This window comes from Bos grunniens, chromosome 19 (assembly GCF_055505025.1).
Source record: "Bos grunniens cultivar Pamir isolate PY7600 chromosome 19, Bosgru_T2T1.0, whole genome shotgun sequence".
NCBI classification, from domain to species: Eukaryota; Metazoa; Chordata; class Mammalia; order Artiodactyla; family Bovidae; genus Bos; species Bos grunniens.
The window spans coordinates 22,970,389-22,987,012 of record NC_141183.1 but is presented as its reverse complement, the minus strand read 5'-3'; the positions used below and the strand labels follow the sequence as shown (position 1 = coordinate 22,987,012).

The 16,624-nt window shown below is 56.0% G+C and overlaps 1 protein-coding gene across 8 annotated transcripts; it reads left to right on the top strand.

The window, feature by feature from the left end:
* The first annotated feature begins 1,034 nt into the window (after positions 1-1,034).
* RAPGEFL1 (Rap guanine nucleotide exchange factor like 1) lies at positions 1,035-15,897 on the top strand. 8 transcript variants are annotated; one of them, XM_086357796.1, is made up of 15 exons: positions 1,434-2,332; positions 5,174-5,252; positions 6,176-6,311; positions 6,538-6,635; positions 8,556-8,668; positions 8,885-9,052; positions 10,064-10,161; positions 10,262-10,384; positions 10,912-11,090; positions 11,207-11,297; positions 11,869-11,919; positions 12,263-12,350; positions 13,164-13,228; positions 13,554-13,608; positions 13,855-15,897. In XM_086357796.1, exons 1-15 carry the CDS (start codon positions 1,813-1,815, stop codon positions 13,977-13,979), a joined length of 1,989 nt encoding a protein of 662 aa, XP_086213922.1. In that variant the 5' UTR covers positions 1,434-1,812; the 3' UTR covers positions 13,980-15,897. The 8 variants fall into 8 exon arrangements, 7 of the variants coding, with proteins under 7 accessions (XP_086213922.1, XP_086213925.1, XP_086213921.1 ...); XM_086357799.1 differs by having other exon boundaries at positions 13,769-15,897; XM_086357795.1 differs by having other exon boundaries at positions 10,049-10,161.
* The last annotated feature ends 727 nt before the right edge of the window (positions 15,898-16,624 follow it).

The following is a 16,624-nucleotide window of genomic DNA, read 5'->3' as shown; positions in this document are numbered from 1 at the left end:
CTAAATGACAATCCCAAATCCTGCCCAGAGAGGACGTTACCAAGGCAACCAGCTTAATCTGGTAACTGTGGCATGTGCTGGGAGTGGAGCCCTCCTCTCTTCTTACTCAGTTCATGAAATGCCTGGGGAGCTCCAAGCCACTCCAGCCAGCTTCCCCTGTTGACCCCAGGGATAATAGGGTATCCAATGAAGAGAGTATCAAGAAACTGATACTTGGATCTCTAGCTTCTCAGCTAAAATTGTGCTCTCTCCTTTTTTACTGTTCCTTTTTGCAAATCCACAAACAGATGGGTGTGCAAAGCTTTAATTCTGCGAACACATGCTCTTGTACACATCGGACCAGATAAGCACACACGGTGACACGTGTAGTACACACCCTGTTCAGTTCTACCACCACTCCCAGGCTTTTGCATTCCTGTCTCTGCCTGGCCCATGCACAGTAAACAGAGGTGGGGCATTGTCCAAGGAGCCTCAACCCATATGTTGCCTGGTGCCACTCCCCCACCTTGTTACTTTAACCTTGACGTGCTTACCCTGAGCATGTCTCCATACCCGCCTCTACCTGGGACAGTCTATCCTTAGCGACAGAATGCTTTGGGCATAGGCATCAGAAATAAGGATTATCTGGAGTGCATATTCGGTACCACTTCCCCACTCCATGGCTATGTCACCTCTGGAGGGTCTCTCTATGCCTCATGGTGTTGGTTGGCAGTTCTAGAGCTTGTCACCCATCTCCAGGGCTCTGCTTCGTCCTGCTGCCAGTAGGTGAAAGTGCCCTTGTGCTCCTGGTCTCGCTCTCCCTCTGCCTACCATCTCTTCTCCTCACCCTAATTAGACTTGCCACAACCTGCTGCTCTCTGCTTGGCTCCTACCTGCCTGCCAGTACCTGCCTCTCACAGGCCAGGCCCTCACCATCTATTGTGCCCTACCAGAAAGGGCAGATGGGTGGTGCCCCCCCTTCCCCCTCCCCCCTTCCAATGCCAGTTCACTCGAGGCCTACCCAGCCCTTTTTACAGAAGGAAGATAAAGACCACATACTCCACTGAGTATGGCAACAGAGGGCACAGTCGAGATCGAGAGTGATGGACACCCAATCAGCAATTTTTGTAGGCCTCCCTCACTTGAATACAGGCAGGTCCATCAAGGTGTGCAGCCTGATTTTTTGCAGTGATACCAAGAGTCCTCCTAAGCCTCGAGCCAGGAAGCTCCCTCTCCACTGGTAAATGACTCCCTCACCCTTGCCTTTAATGTCTGCGTCTACTCCGCACCCAATCCATTCAGCCCCTTACTGTTTCTCTCACGGTCAGCCCCAGCGCCCAAGTTCAAGCCTCGCGCGGCCCAAGTGGGCGGGCCCCTGAAGGGTAGGGGCGGGGACTGGGCGGGGACTGGAGGAGGGGGTGCGGTCTCAGTTCTGCCACCTTCCCCCCGGCCAGGAGCGCAGCCGCCGACGCCGCCGCCGCCGCGTCCTCACAGCCTTGCGCTCCGCCCGCTGTCTCTGCCGCCGCAGCCCGGCCCAGGAGCGCAGAGCCTTTGGGCACCGGCCCCGCAGCCTGCCCACCCTTCGGGCCGCGTGCGCTGCAGCCGGCATGGGGGGCCACTGAGAGCCGGCACTCCCCTCTGGTACCTCCCCCGGCCACTGGCCACTGGACTCCGGCCAGCGAGCCTCGGGCACCTCTGGCCCCTAGTCCGGAGCCTGGCACGGCCCTCAGCTCTGCCCCTCCGGCTCTGAGCATCGTGTCCCCGCCCCCCCCGCCCGTGCCTGGGACACCTGGGTCCCCCGGCGGCCCTGAGGAGAGGGGCGGGGGGGGGGGTATGAAGCCGCTGGAGAAATTTCTGAAGAAGCAGACGTCGCAGCTGGCGGGGCGAACGGTGGCGGGAGGTCCCGGCGGGGGTCCGGGGAGCTGCGGCGGGCCTGGAGGGGGTGGGGGACCTGGCGGGGGCGGCGGTCCAGCCGGGGGACCGCGGCCGCTGCAGCGGCGTCAGAGCGTGTCTCGCCTGCTGCTCCCAGCTTTCCTCCGGGAGCCCCCCGCCGAGCCGGGGCTGGAGCCGCCCCCAGAGGAGGACGGAGGAGAGCCGGCGGGGGTCGCGGAAGAGCTCGGCAGCGGGGGCCCCTGTTGGCTGCAGCTGGAGGAGGTCCCGGGGCCCGGGCCGCTCGGGGGAGGGGGACCCCTGCGCTCCCCTTCCTCTTACTCCTCAGACGAGCTGTCCCCCGGCGAGCCTCTGACTCCTCCACCCTGGGCCCCTCTGGGCGCCCCCGAGCGGCCGGAGCATCTTCTGAACTGGGTTCTGGAGCGGCTGGCTGGAGGGGCCACCAGGGACAGCGCCGCTTCAGGTAAGGAGTGGGCTGGCTCATCCATCCCGGAGTAGGGTTTGCCCCATCCCCCACCCGGTCCTCTTGCTTGCCCTTGGACGGTGATGGTGGCGCCTTGCGGGAGCCTTGGTGTGGGGTTGAGTGGTCAATTGAAGTGGGGTAGGGGCCTATGGGAAGGACAGAGCTTTCTGCAGCAGAGAAGTGGCAGTGTCACCTTCCTCTGCATAGCAGCCTCAACCACGCCTGGAGAAGAAGCTGAACCCCTTTTCCTCATTGAGCCTCCCTTCGTCTCCCCTGGACATTTCATCCTGACCCTGTGGGTCCCCGGTGTTGACTACCTCCTTCTGTGGCTGAGAATTACAGCTTGACACACTAAGATGGAAGCTGCCCAGACCAGTCAGTGCAGCCCTCTAGAGGTGGCCAAGCCCCAAAAGACCTTATAGGATTCCTGGGTTCTCTTTAGAAGGCCCAGAGCAGAGGGCTGGCCCACTCGGAGGGGCAGCGCCAGACAGGCACACAGTGGCCCAAGCCGCCTTTAGGCTCTGGCAAAGGGATGCATTGTCCCTAGCAGCTTGGAAGGGGGCGGGGGGGCATGTGTGGAGGGAGGCATTCTAGTTTGGGGTGGATTCAAAGGTGTCTGGTGGCTGGGCAGAACTCAGGCCCTGCAGCATTCAGGGGGGTCCAAACCTCTCCAGCTCCCGCCCTTCCGGTGGCAGGCCTCAGCACAGGGCCTCTTTAAAAATAACCACACCCTGAGAGGCTTATTCCCTAAATGATGAAGCTATTTTGCCACTCCCCACCAGCACCCCTGCTAAGGAGATTTTGAGGAAACTGAGGCCCCAGATTGCTGGTTAGCGGCTGAAGTAAAAGATCCAAGGGTCTTCAGGGCTAGTTGTCAGCATTTCACTAACACCCAGTGGGGTCTGAGGATTGGGAGCCCAGGCTGAGGGCTTACAGATGGGAGTTTCACACATTGCTCCCAGACCTTTGCAGGGAGCCCTAACCCAGGTGTGCAGAATGGGGCTCCACTCCCCTAGATTTTTCTCAAGACCCAGGTACTCTCCTTGGCTCAGGTTGTAGTTGCCCTGGGGAGCTGACACCTTTTGGATTTAATTAGAAAAATATCAGACACACACAGCTCTCTTAACCATAACTTCCCGCCTACACCACACACACTGTGTCTCTATGACACATTCCCTGGGGAGGCTGTGCATTGGACCAGAGCCTGCCTAGGAAGAGACAGGCACCAAGCTGTAGCCCCTGTGGCACCATTTCCCCCACTCTGCCCCATGGTCCTCTTCCTTTGCTCTGTTTATCTTTCCTGTGAGATAAAGAGTAGAGGGAAGGTTTGGGGACATCCCTAGTCCTCATCCCCATCCCTGGGGCTGAGGATCAGGGCTGGAGGGGCTCTCTGACTCACTTTAAAGACCGGGCAGAGAGAAAAAGGGAGAAACTGTCTTTCTCCTTTTGCCAGGGCCTGGTGCCACAGATGCTGCTCAGTGTCCCCTGAGGAAGGACTCTTGAACTGACTGTCACTGTATTAGCTGGACTGGCAGGCTGGATCTCCAGAGTAACTGGTTTGGGGGAACCCCAAAGCAGTTCCAGAATAGATGAGAATCAAGCTTAACCTGTCACTCTATTCTCCAATATATTCTTAAGCTATCTCAGTTCCCTCCCAGGGTGTGTGGGCAGAGGAGACTTGCACAAGCTACCCCAAACAAGCCAAAGTAGCCCCCCGCTGCCCACTGTACTTCACTCCAACACTCTGCTTGCCTCAAGCACAGTGAGAAAAGAACAGAAACGCAGGAGTCAGGGTTCTTACTCCAGCTCCAGGCAAGTTCCTCTCAGCTCTGGGCCTTGGTTTCTCATTTGTGAAATGAAATCATTGAAGTTGAGGATCTCATGTTGATTCACCCGCTCCACTTTCATGGCTAGAATTGGAGGCCAGGGGATGGTGACCCAAGGGCCATCAGAAGCCTTGGGGCAGTACCTGGGGACCTGGCCCTAACCTGTTCTGATGAGGACACCTGGCTCCCTCCCCATGCCCTGCCTGTCTGTGTGTGCCAGGCGGCCCTGCCTGTCTGTGTGTGCCAGGCTGCCTTGCCCCACCCCAGGGCTGGCTGCAAGTCAGGGCGACCTTGTACCTGGCTGACTGGCTGAGCCAGGCCCAGATGGAGGTGTGGAGGGGGAAAGGGTGGTGTGAGGAGCCACTCCCCTCCACCCTTGCATCATTAACTCTTCCATCCCTGGGCAGCTGGAGGACACAAGCTTTCTATTTAAAGGCTTTGGGATCAAAGAGATGGCAGTCGTCCCTCTCCCTTTTAATGGGGCTGGTTCTCACCTGCCTAGTTGGAACTCAAAACTCTTAGGTAGGGAGTGGGGAGGGGAGGAGGGACATACACACACATACACACACACACACAAACACACACTGCCGCTGACCCTACCTGTGCTTAGTTCTCTTGGCCTAGAGACACTTGTAGAGACTACCTCTCTTCCCCGCCCCGCCCCCACCAGACAGATCTCAAGCTTGGCGTATTAAATGACCCCCTACCCACGCACACTGGCGAGAAGTGGGCGTGGCAATCGGAGGGCGCCCCCTCCTTCCCTCCAGCTGCCTCGGCAGCTGCCAACCCCACCCCCGCAGCGGCTGCCCAGAACCTTCACGTGTGTGTGTGTGTGTGTGTGTGTGTGTGTGTGTGTGTATGGTGGGGCATGTGCAGAGCATGACTGGGCAGGTGGCTGAGGCTCCAGCCCAGCTAAAGAGAATTTGCCCTCGAGGCAAGAGAGGGGGAGTGGTGAGCGTCCAACCAGGTCCTGGAAGTGCCCTTCTGACATCAGTGGTGGCGACTGCTCTTCCAGATACCCTGCTGGATGACATCGTCCTCACTCATTCGCTCTTCCTTCCCACGGAGAAATTTCTGCAGGAGCTGCACCAGTAATATCCTTTTGTGAAGCTTGCGAAAGGGAAGGTCAGGAGGGAGCCACTCCCGGCATCCCACATGCCATGGGATGTGAGGGGCTAAGCTCTTCCCAAGAAAGCACACCTGGGTTTCAATCCCAGTTTCTTCACTCACCAACTGTGTAACCTCGGGAAGATCACCTGCCCTCCTGGGGCCTCAGTTTCCCCTTCTGTAAAACGGGGCTAAACAGTACCTGCCCCTGTGGCTGTTGTGGAGACCATCCTAACAGCAGAGGTAGGAGTACTTGGAGACTGCAGAGCCCTGTATGGATGTAACGTGTTATTATTCTGTTAAGAGCGCCTGTCTCCCCACTGAATTATTGCTCTAAACATCCGGTTGCCCAGCGAGTTATTACAGGGTCTGATGTAAACATCAGGTCGTGGCTGTGCTTTCATAGGGTCACTAGTGACAAGTCACTGACTGGGCTATTCATAGGGCCTCTCACCGAGTTATTCTAGGACCTAATTGTAAATGGCAGGCCAGTGAGTAGAATATCATAGGTTCTCTTTGAAACACCAGGCCTTACACGGAGAGATGGTCAGGTGTGTGGTTAGCACCATTGGCCTTTATCAGCCTGCTGTGAGCTCTGGGCTGTGGGCTGATCAGGGGTTGGGTGGGTCCAGGCAGAGTAGCTTCTAGTGAATTTCTTCAAGTGAAATTCAAACAGGCAAGAGCTGCATGTGGTCAAGTGGGTGCCATCCCTACCTATTCTGGCAAAAACCTGGGCTGGGGCATGAGGGGTCCTGGTTCCAGGGAACTTCAGAGCCTCTTTCTGTCTGGCCCCAAACCTAGAGAATTTTTAGGGGTGGCCTTGGCTCCCATTGCAAAGCCTTGCCTTCCATACCCCTTCCCAGTGTCCTCAAGTCTGCCTGCCAGGGCTTTTTCTTAACTTAGGGGTCAGCTTTGTTTGGGCAGGAGGCATGGAAGGCCCTGAGGGGCTGGGCCGGAAGCAGGCCTGTCTAGCCATGCTCCTTCATTTCTTGGACACCTACCAGGGGCTGCTGCAGGAGGAAGAGGGGGCTGGCCGCATCATCAAGGTGGGCCTGGGATGAGAAGGTGGGTGACCAGGCTGTTTGCTCTGGAAGGGGCCCTTTTGAAGGAACCGTACTTCTCAAGCTGGGTGCCTGGAAGGAAAGAGGCCAGCAAGTCCTAGCTTATGGGATTCTTCTGTGCTTGAAGGCATGGAGGCCCTGCCCTGCCTTTGCAGAGAGTGATGCTGGGATGAGACCCTTGCCCTCACCTTCTTTCTCCTTGTCTCTGCAGGACCTGTACCTGCTGATTATGAAGGATGAGTCCCTTTACCAGGACCTCCGAGAGGACACACTGAGGCTGCACCAGCTTGTGGAAACAGTGGAGCTAAAGTGAGGGGAATGGGCTTGGGGAGGGGCCAGGAACGAAGTCCTCCTTGTTCCTCAGTTAGAGGGCTGGGTGCCTCTGGCCTTTGGACTCCAAGATGTCTTGATTTCAGTCCCTTTCTCTTACTGGAGAGGAGCACAAAGCATCATCTCCAGACATTTTGGGGGTCCATTCTCCCATCCACTTATTTGTCAGTCCAGTGGTGTACTGATAAATATTGAACAGCCAGCACTTCAGGAAAAAGAGCCCTGACTTGTAGCTTTTGCTGATTCCCATGGTGTAAATTCGGAGAAGGCAATGGCACCCCACTCCAATACTTTTGCCTGGAAAATCCCACGGACGGAAGAGCCTGGTAGGCTGAAGTCCATGGGGTCGCTACAGTCCAACATGACTGAGCGACTTCACTTTCACTTTTCACTTTCATGCATTGGAGAAGGAAATGGCAACCTATTCCAGTGTTCTTGCCTGGAGAATCCCAGGGATGGGGAAGCCTGGTGGGCTGCCGTCTATGGGGTCGCACAGAGTCGGACACGGCTGAAGCAACTTAGCAGCAGTAGCAGCAGCATGGTGTAAATTCTCTCACCATGGTTTATTTCAAGCTCCCAACATGACGTCATTGAATGTGAAGTTGGGAGGAGATGTGTGGTAGCAGGTCATTATGTAGTATCTTCACCATACAAATCCAACAGACGCAAATAACCTGAAGAGCACAGAGAAGAACACGGTGAAACAATTAGGAAATGACTTTTTTTGTATTATAATAATTTGGCTATAAGTTTATAAAACATATATATGTTTATATACAATTATCTATTATAATTAATTTTTTAATGGCTGTGTTTAAAACCAGTTGGCAAAATTTTCCAAAATTTAACAGTCTGCCTTCACGAGCCATTGTGAGCTGACTTCAAGACACCACTGTGTCCATCTGTCCATCTTTTCAGCCCTTTCAGTTTCTCCATTCCACTGTCATAACCCTCATTTAGGCTTCAGTATCTCTCACTTGGATTATGGCTGCAGCCTCTGATCCAGGCCTTTAGCTTATGGTTTTGTGTCTTTCTTATGCTGATGCCAGAGAGATCTTTCAAACTTGACAACCTTGTGCTTCTGTTCCCAAAATATCCATGCCCCTCCCCCAACAGCATCCTAGCCCCTCTCTGTCTGCCTTCTGCTGATCCTTCCCTCCACATCTCCCACATCCCCCCTTACGCATGACACTCCCTACACACCCACCAATTCCATGAACACCTGTGTGTTCTCAACTTCCTGCTATCACTTATATGGTCCACCCCAGAGTGCCCTCCTCCCACCCCCTTCTCTTCCTGTTGCCCTTCAAGGTCCAGGTCAAATGCCATCTTCTTAGTGAAAGCATCTTTTGGCGGTAGCTGTCCCCTCCTCCCTCCCTATACCAACAAAACTCTTCTTGTGGCTTTATTATATCATCTAACACCTGTCTGGTGTGAGAAGTAGCTGTACGCAAGTCTGTCTCCCTCCCAGACTGTGAAGTTTTTGTCAGTAAAATTCAGCAAACAGCTGATGACCTACACCTGCCATGTAGCAGGCAGGGTGCTAGGCCTGGAGGTTGAAAATAAAATTCAGTCAGCTCTCAATCTTGTAGAAGAGATAAGACACGAAGGTAAACACATATTAGCCCAATGTCCTACAGCCACTGAGACAAAAAGGTGACCTCTGCTGGTGGGTGGGATGGATAGAGAAGAATTCAGGGAGGAGGTGGCATTTGCTTCGGTCATTCGGACAGCCATCCCAATGCTGGCCATGGTCCTGTCTTCTGACCTCCTTCACCACTCTCTGAACCTGATGCTGGGGCATCCTTGACCCGGTTCTGACATCCCTGCTTGATGCTACCTGCCTGGCATGCAAGATGCCTGGCCGGGCTCTCTGATGCCCAGCGGTGTCCACACCAGGATCCCGGAGGAGAGCCAGCCACCCAGCAAGCAGGTGAAGCCACTCTTCCGCCACTTCCGTCGGATAGACTCCTGTCTGCAGACTCGCGTGGCTTTCCGGGGTTCTGATGAGAGTGAGTGTTCTGGGGGCTCTGAGGGGTCTCCGGATCGCCGGCGACCTCTATGGGGTTTCCTTCTGTCTCAGAACCAGTCCTTTTTACAACATCTTTTTCTGAGGCCAGCCCATTTAAGATTGCAGTGGGGTGGGGAACAGAGGTGCTCAGGAGGGGGCTGTGCCGATGCTGCCATTCTGCCCACTGGTGAAAAGCCACCTTCCGGTCTCTGTCTAGTCTTCTGCCGGGTCTACATGCCTGATCACTCTTACGTGACCATACGCAGCCGCCTCTCAGCATCTGTGCAGGACATCCTGGGCTCTGTGACGGAGAAGTTGCAGTACTCAGAGGAGCCTGCGGGGCGTGAGGATTCCCTCATCCTGGTTGCTGTGGCCTCCTCAGGAGGTGAGGGTCAGAAGGAGCTGGGCTGGTCTGGGGGCGGTGGGGCGGCGGGGGAGTGGTGGGACAAGGAGAGAAACTCACAAGCCCAATGCCCCGGGGCAGAAGTAACAGCTGAATTCTAGGCCCTGGCTGCTACTCTAAGTGTGGTCCTAGGACCAGCCACAGGAGCATCACCTGGGAGCTTGCTAAAAAGTGTCTCAGCCCCCACCCCAGACCTGCAGAGTCAGAATGTGTGTTTAAATAAGATCCCCAGGTGATATCTATGCACATTAAAGTTGGGGACACACTGGTCCAGGACACTTGGATGCTGCTGTGGGTGCTTGCCCCTTACTCACCTAGGGATCTGGTCCTCTAACCTCCTCAAGCATCTACAGATGCTACATTTTTGAGACCAAAGACACAGGATGGGCCTCCAATCCCAGTGCTGCTGCTGCTAAATCACTTCAGTCGTGTCCGACTCTGTGCGACCCCATGAATGGCAGCCCACCAGGCCCTGCCATCCCTGGGATTCTCCAGGCAAGAACACTGGAGTGGGTTGCCATTTCCTTCTCCAATGCATGAAAGGGAAAAGTGAAAGTGAAGTCGCTCAGTCGTATCCAACTCCCAGCGACCCCATGGACTCCTCTGTCCATGGGATTTTCCAGGCAAGAGTACTGGAGTGGGGTGCCATTGCCTTCTCCACCAATCCCAGTAGGAAGGCAAAAATCCCTGCAGTGTAGTTATAGCCTTATTTTTCCTCTAAGACAGAAAAAAAATCCTGTTTTCTCAGTGTCACTGGGATGATAAAATAAGTGAAGAGCTAAAAAGAATGTTGGGAGTCAAAAGGAGGTTGTAAATGCAAGACAACCCATTTTTTGAAAACTGTCGTTTAAATACAGCATAGGCCAGTGATGACAAGTCCCGTTAGTCTAGAGTACATCTGTGCAGGGTTGGGAGCGTCGGGATGGGGCAGTGGCTGGGGGATGCAAGGGTGCAGGGGTCGATGCTAAAGCAAAGCAGCTCATTCTCCTGCAGAGAAGGTCCTTCTCCAGCCTACTGAAGACTGTGTCTTCACCACACTGGGCATCAACAGCCACCTGTTTGCTTGCACCCGAGACAGCTTTGAGGCCCTGGTAAGAACTCCCTCATAAGCCTTGGCTGGTAGCGGAGGCTGAGAGGGGCTGGGGCAGAAATTCACAAGCCTAGCCCCTGTGCCGCTGCCTGCCCCACCAGGTGCCCCTTCCTGAGGAAATCCAGGTGTCCCCTGGAGACACGGAGATCCATCGCGGGGAGCCTGAGGACGTGGCCAACCACCTTACCGCCTTCCACTGGGAGCTGTTCCGCTGTGTGCACGAGGTGGGGACTGAGGCTGCAGCTGGGTTGGGGGCCTGCAGAGAGGCAGCGCTCTGGGCTGAAAGTTCTGGTTAGGACGCTCCGCGCCCTTGCAGCATGCCCTGGGGCAATGTGCCGCCAGAACCTCTCTAAGCCTTTATCCCCGTATCTGGGGAAAAAAGAAGAAAGAGAGGACCATCCCCCGCCCCCCATCAGGGTGGTTCAGGATCCAAGTGGCGCTTATACAGAACCTGACCCACAGTTAGTATTTGTAAAATATTCACTATTAAAGAAAAGGCAGCGACAGTAATGTCGATCAGATGGTTCAAGCGCCTGGCAGCGTGTAAGCTTTCGGTAGATGGTAGAGTATTATTAATGTTGGTTGTTTCCCCTCCCCCTCGTTGCATCCTGTCCTGTCCCCGCTTTTTCTATTTTCCACCCCTCCCGCCCCCGCCCTCCTGCCTGTCCTGCCTCCCCGCCTCCCACTGTCATCTCCCCGCCGCCCGCCCCCATCCCACGCCCTGGCGGCCCCTCCGCCGCTGCGGCTTCAGCTGGAGTTCGTGGACTACGTGTTCCACGGGGAGCGCGGCCGCCGGGAGACGGCCAACCTCGAGCTGCTGCTGCAGCGCTGCAGCGAGGTTACCCACTGGGTGGCCACCGAGGTGCTGCTCTGCGAGGCCCCGGGCAAGCGCGCGCAGCTGCTCAAGAAGTTCATCAAGATCGCGGCCATGTGAGTGCGGCCGGCAGCGGAGGGGGAAGCCCTGGCCTCCCGCCCCTCACTGACCCCGCCTCCCCGCCCGCTCACCCCGCCTCCCGCCGGCTGATCCCGGCCTCTCGCTCCCGCAGCTGCAAGCAGAACCAGGATCTGCTGTCCTTCTACGCCGTGGTCATGGGGCTGGACAACGCCGCCGTCAGCCGCCTGAGGCTCACCTGGGAGGTGAGGTGACCGCCTCCTCGCCTCCCACCTGGGCCGGCCCACCTCGGGGATCTTGGCCTCCACACACAGTCTTGACATCCCTGGGCTCACCCCAGAGATCTTTCCCGGGACGGCTGCTGGCCTCTGGGGAGCTTTTGTGAGAATTGGAAGGAGGTGCCCTCTTCTGGCGAACACAGCTCCGGGGCACCGGGCAGGGCTGAAGGGCCGGGTACCTGTGCAAATCAGTGAAGGCGAATCCGCGCCTGACCGCGGGGTGGTGGGTGGGGGTCAGGCAGCCCGGCCCAGGTCTCAGAATGGGCTCTGGGATTTCAGCCCGCACCCAGGGAGGCTTTGTGCGTGGCTCAGGCATCAGCAGTGTCCTCCATTTCGCCAGAAGAGATCATTCCTCTGGGCTGCTGCCAGCGCCCCAGACCTATACCAAGGCTGGGTCTACTTTCCCACCCCGGAGGCTTCCCAGCCCCTTGCCAGGCACTCCGGCCCTTTCCCACTCATAACACCTGGGGATTAGTAAGGAGGGCCCATGAAACCCAAGGAGCTCCAGAATCTGACATCTCCTTCCTTCAACCTGCAGAAGCTGCCAGGGAAATTCAAGAACTTGTTCCGCAAATTTGAGAACCTGACGGTGAGTGGCTTTGGCTCTTATCTGCCACTGGGCTGGCTCCCCAGAGACTCAGTGCCCGCAAACCTTTCACCTCCAGCTTCCCTTTCAAGGTTTTCTGTGTCTGGGAGCCCCCTTTCCCACCCCTCTCCTCCAGCCCACCACCCTGGGAGGGAAGCTGGGAGGGTTGTGGCTTTGTTTTCCCCAGAGAAGAGGATACAGCAGTGAAGTCCCCACTTAGACACCCAAGCACACCCCTGTCTGTTTGGAGATATTTGTAGGGAAGGGGCTGGGGGAGGGGGAGGGGGACAACTTTGGGGTACACTGGGCCTATTTGTCACTTTTTCCCTCTGCTGTGGAACCCTAGGACCCCTGCAGGAACCACAAAAGCTACCGGGAAGTGATATCCAAGATGAAACCCCCTGTGATTCCTTTCGTGCCTCTGATCCTCAAAGGTGAGAGTCGCTTCCAAGCTATGTTCCTCTCCACACGTTCCATGCCCCTTTCAGACCCTCAATCCCCTCTCAATTCAGCTCTGTGTGTGGCCACATAGAGAGAAGCCCCCAGGTTGAATGTGGTTTAGGGGAAGGGAAGGGCCCTTTGGACCTCCTCTCCCTTTTTTTTTTTAACTTTTATTTGCATTTGTGTGTGTGTGATCTATTCTCCAGCCATACGTTTTTATTTCTTCAGTTTCTTCTGGGATGTCTTTTTCTTCTGTGCAGCCTCCTCTCTGGTTCAGGAACAGTCTGTTCTTTTTCAATAAGGATCATCTCCATGTGGCAGGGAGGGCTCACATATGGGTTGATCTGACCATGAGCTCTGTAAGACCCGCCAGCATCTTGGAGGCTTTGTTCACTGGGGTGTGCTCAGTGACCAGGGAATCTACCTCTCCGCCCTCAAGTTCAGCATTACTCTCTGCATTTTTGAGCATGTGCAGTAAAAATTCAGTACTCTTTGCACCACCAACCCTGAGTCCAGCCCCACTGTTTGGTTACCAGCTCCACCACTGTGACGACTGGATGGCATGCGTTGCTTCTGTAAAGGGATATCCTTCAGATACTTGGTGACTTTTTGGATATGTAGTCCCCTTAGTGGCCTGGGCAGTTTCTCGAGTATTCTTAAAGTGAACACAAAGATTTGAACCTCTTGATTTGCATGATTTTCTGGGGTCAAGTGAACAGCGAACCGGTTTTACAGGTCTCCTCAGGTCGCTTCCAGGAAAAGTGGATCTCCCCCTCTAACCCCTTCGCTTCTCTCCCCATCCCTAGACCTGACTTTCCTGCACGAGGGAAGTAAGACCCTGGTAGATGGCTTGGTGAACATTGAGAAGCTGGTGAGTGACACTGCCAACCCTAGTCCCATGAGTGGGGCACCTGGCACCCTCCCTCGCTCTTGGCACACACACGCCTGAAGACAGCACCTTTCCTCATGGTGCCCAGCTTGCCTGGCAGACTCCTGACTGTCTCTCTGGTGGTGTCACTGTGGCAACCTGCCCCTGAGTGGCAAAACTGACAGGCAGCTTAGGGCGGGGGGAGCTCTGCCTCTCCCTAACCTGGCCCTCTGCCACACCCTTCTTTGGTCCAGTGGAGGAGGGGGAGCCTTGGGAGGGGAGCACCTTTCTGGGCCCTTTTTGGGACTCAGTTCTTGTCATCTCCCAGCATTCAGTGGCCGAAAAAGTGAGGACAGTCCGCAAATACCGGAGCCAGCCCCTTTGTGAGTACTCGGGGTTTTGAGGGCGTTACAGGTGGAAGTTTGACAGAGCAGGAGGGTTTCTGGGAGACTCCCGCGCTCCAGTGTTTATTTCCTTAAACGTCTCATTTCTCCATTCTCTCCCGGCCTTCCCGGGGACCCTCCTGCCCACCAACCACCCCAGTCCACACCCTTCCTTCCCTCGGGCTGGTTGTGTGCAGGGGAAGAAGGACACCCTGACCGCCTGCCTCCCTGTCCTCGCATCCCCAGGCCTTGATATGGAGGCCTCCCCACATCACCTGCAGACCAAGGCCTACGTGCGCCAGTTCCAGGTCATCGACAACCAGAACCTCCTCTTCGAGCTCTCCTACAAGCTGGAGGCCAACAGTCAGTGAGAACTGAGGTTCTGCTTGGCCCCTCACCAGGGTCCTTGGGCACCTGGCACTCAAGCACTTTGCACGACTCCCTGCCCACATCTGACAGCTTTCTTCTGGAGCCACTTCCTGCCCCACGGGAAGGAGTTGGGTGGACTGAGCCCTGGACTCATAAGCCTGTTCTTCCTGCTGAAGTCCTCTCCCCCGTGCTCCTTCAAGCCCGAGCCACCCTCTGCTGGTTCCTGCCCTCTCAGGGGAAGCAGTGGGCAGAGAGCTCCTTCCCTGGCCCCTCCCATCCAGGTCTGTTCCGGAGATGGAGTTTCCCATCTCCTCTACCCAAGCAGGCAGGAAGGCTTTGCCCACCCCCCTCCCCATCTCATCTCACAGAGCAGAGCTGTGGGAGGGGTTGGCAGCCTTCCTCTCCACCACCTGCCTGGCTTCTCCCTGACTTCTTCCTGGTGAGGGCTGGGACCCCTAGATTCACCCCCAGATATGATATTGCCCTTGTGTCTGTCTGCGTGTGTGCGTGTGCGTGTGCGTGTGTGTGTGTGTTTGCACATGCGCGTGTGGCCCCTTTGAAGGAGTAGCACTGCATCTGGCATTTGAGGGAAGGTGCTGTGTGTCCTGGGGAGGGGGTCCTTCTGTTTGGTGCTACCCTTGTCTGCTCCTGGGATAGTACGGGGTGCTTTCCCCACCCCCACCACTCCCTGCCCAGCTCCTCCGCTGCCCTGCACACCCAGGCTTGTGGCTGAAGCTGCTCCGGAGGGCAGGGAGCAGCAGCAGACAGGAGGGTTACCATCAGCCCTTACGGGTCTCCCACTCGGACCTCCTAAAGTTCCCTGGGTGGGCTCTGATGAGAGGGTAAAAGATGCTCAGGGAAACACAGGCCTAAGCTGCCTACAGGACCCCCCCCCCAACATTGCAGTGGGGTGAGACGTGGTAGCAGGAGTCAGGGTTGATTTCTGCCCATCCTCCTGATTTTAGGGTGTCTCACTGCTAAGAAGGGCGTTATCATCTCCCTTTGGCCCTTCTGCAAGGATGCCAGCACGTGGTCTCATCCTCCTCCCTGTCTTGACTCCCCCCTTGGTCCTTCCCATCGGAGCTGGGTGGGCTGGACCCCTGTACTTGGGTCAAGGCAGCCGCTCCCCCCTCCCCGACATGGGGCAGGGAACGGCAGAGACTGGAAAAGCGAAACTGGGCCCTGGCGATGCCTCTGTTACCTCTCAGTCTCCCCTCCCTCTCCCATCAGGGGCCTCCAGGGCTGAGGGTGCAAGACTCCCGGCAGCTACGGGGTGAGGTTTCCTGGCGCAGCCTCACCCTCCTTTCTGGCACCACCTCTTTCCCTTCCGAAGAGGCAGCAGCAGCCCCAGCCAAAGAAGCTGCTGCTCCTGCTCTGAGAGTGTATATATTTTTTACCAAAAGCTCGGGAATTGTAAATTTATTTTTTAAAACACAAGGAGGGAAAGAGCCTTGTATCATATGTAAACAGTGTATCATAGGTTACGTTGTACAGTCCCTTTTATACTGCGGTCTGTCTTGTTCCTGCCGCAAAAATATGTCTATAGACTCCCCACCCCACCACATCCACAGGCACTGTGTCCCACCCCCTCCATCCCTAGAGACAGTGACCTCTGTCCACTCTTCCCTGCTACTGCTGATGTGCGCTTCTGTCCCTGCAGCCACCCTTCCTCCCGACACCTCTCAGCAGCCTTGTCACTCCAGCGCTCACAGTCCTCACCAAACCCTGGGCCCCCCCTGGTCCAGTCTTGGCTGCTGCCCACCTCTGGCCTTGACCCCTACCCTGCTGCCTCCCACGGGCCTCCCAGACCCCTTCCCATGCCCCATAGCTCTACCAGAGTGAAGCGTGTGTGCTGTACAGGCTCGGTTGTCATTGCAGAAACCTGCTGGAGTCAAAGCCGATAAAAGTCTATGAATCCACCCTCCTGCTGTTCTCCATTCTGTTTCTTTGAGGCTGGGGAAGGGCCAAAAGGGGAGAGAGGGAATCCATCTATCAGGACTCTGGGCTGGGCTGTTCTGGAGTGACTTTGAAAAACGTGGGTGAGAGGGAAAGATGCTAGCCTCGGGAGCCACGCCGCCTAGTGCCTGGGACTTGCAAGAATGAATGTTTTAGCTGTTCCGTGTTCCAGGCGTGCCATGGATATGCGATCTTGGTTAATTCTAACACTGTGAGGTGGAGGATGGAAGCTGACAGTCCCAGCAAAGTGTCTAAGTTACAGGGTGAGTGAGGTGGCAGAACAGGGCCCCTAACCCAAATCTGTCCATTGCAGACAGCGTGCACATTCTCTGCTGCTACCCAGATGCATGCACTCTGCACGCAACCAGTATCTACCAGTTATACTAAGATGTGGGGCAACTAGAGCTTAGTGTTTGGCTCTAATGGGAGCCTGACCTCCAGGAAACATTGCGTACTCAGTCACATGTGAGCCGTTGACCTTCCCTCCTGCATCAGTTTTTCCCTCAGTCTCCTGCATCTCAGAAAATAGTCTTCCCATCCACCCAAGTTTTTGAGGCAAGAATCTAGGGCTCCACTCTTGATGATGCCCCTTTCCCTTATTCCTCACTCCTCATCCGCCTGGTCCGGCAGCTTCAATTGCAAAACACATCCTGGGACTTCCCTCGTGGTCCAGTGGTTAAGACTCTGCACT

Excerpts from the sequence above, each read along its gene's own strand:
- RAPGEFL1 (XM_086357795.1), top strand. The coding sequence starts at position 1,813 with ATGAAGCCGCTGGAGAAATTTCTGAAGAAGCAGACGTCGCAGCTGGCG. Across the intron at positions 11,091-11,206 it reads TTCATCAAGATCGCGGCCAT|CTGCAAGCAGAACCAGGATC; the intron begins GTGAGTGCGGCC and ends TCGCTCCCGCAG. Across the intron at positions 13,229-13,553 it reads TGGTGAACATTGAGAAGCTG|CATTCAGTGGCCGAAAAAGT; the intron begins GTGAGTGACACT and ends GTCATCTCCCAG.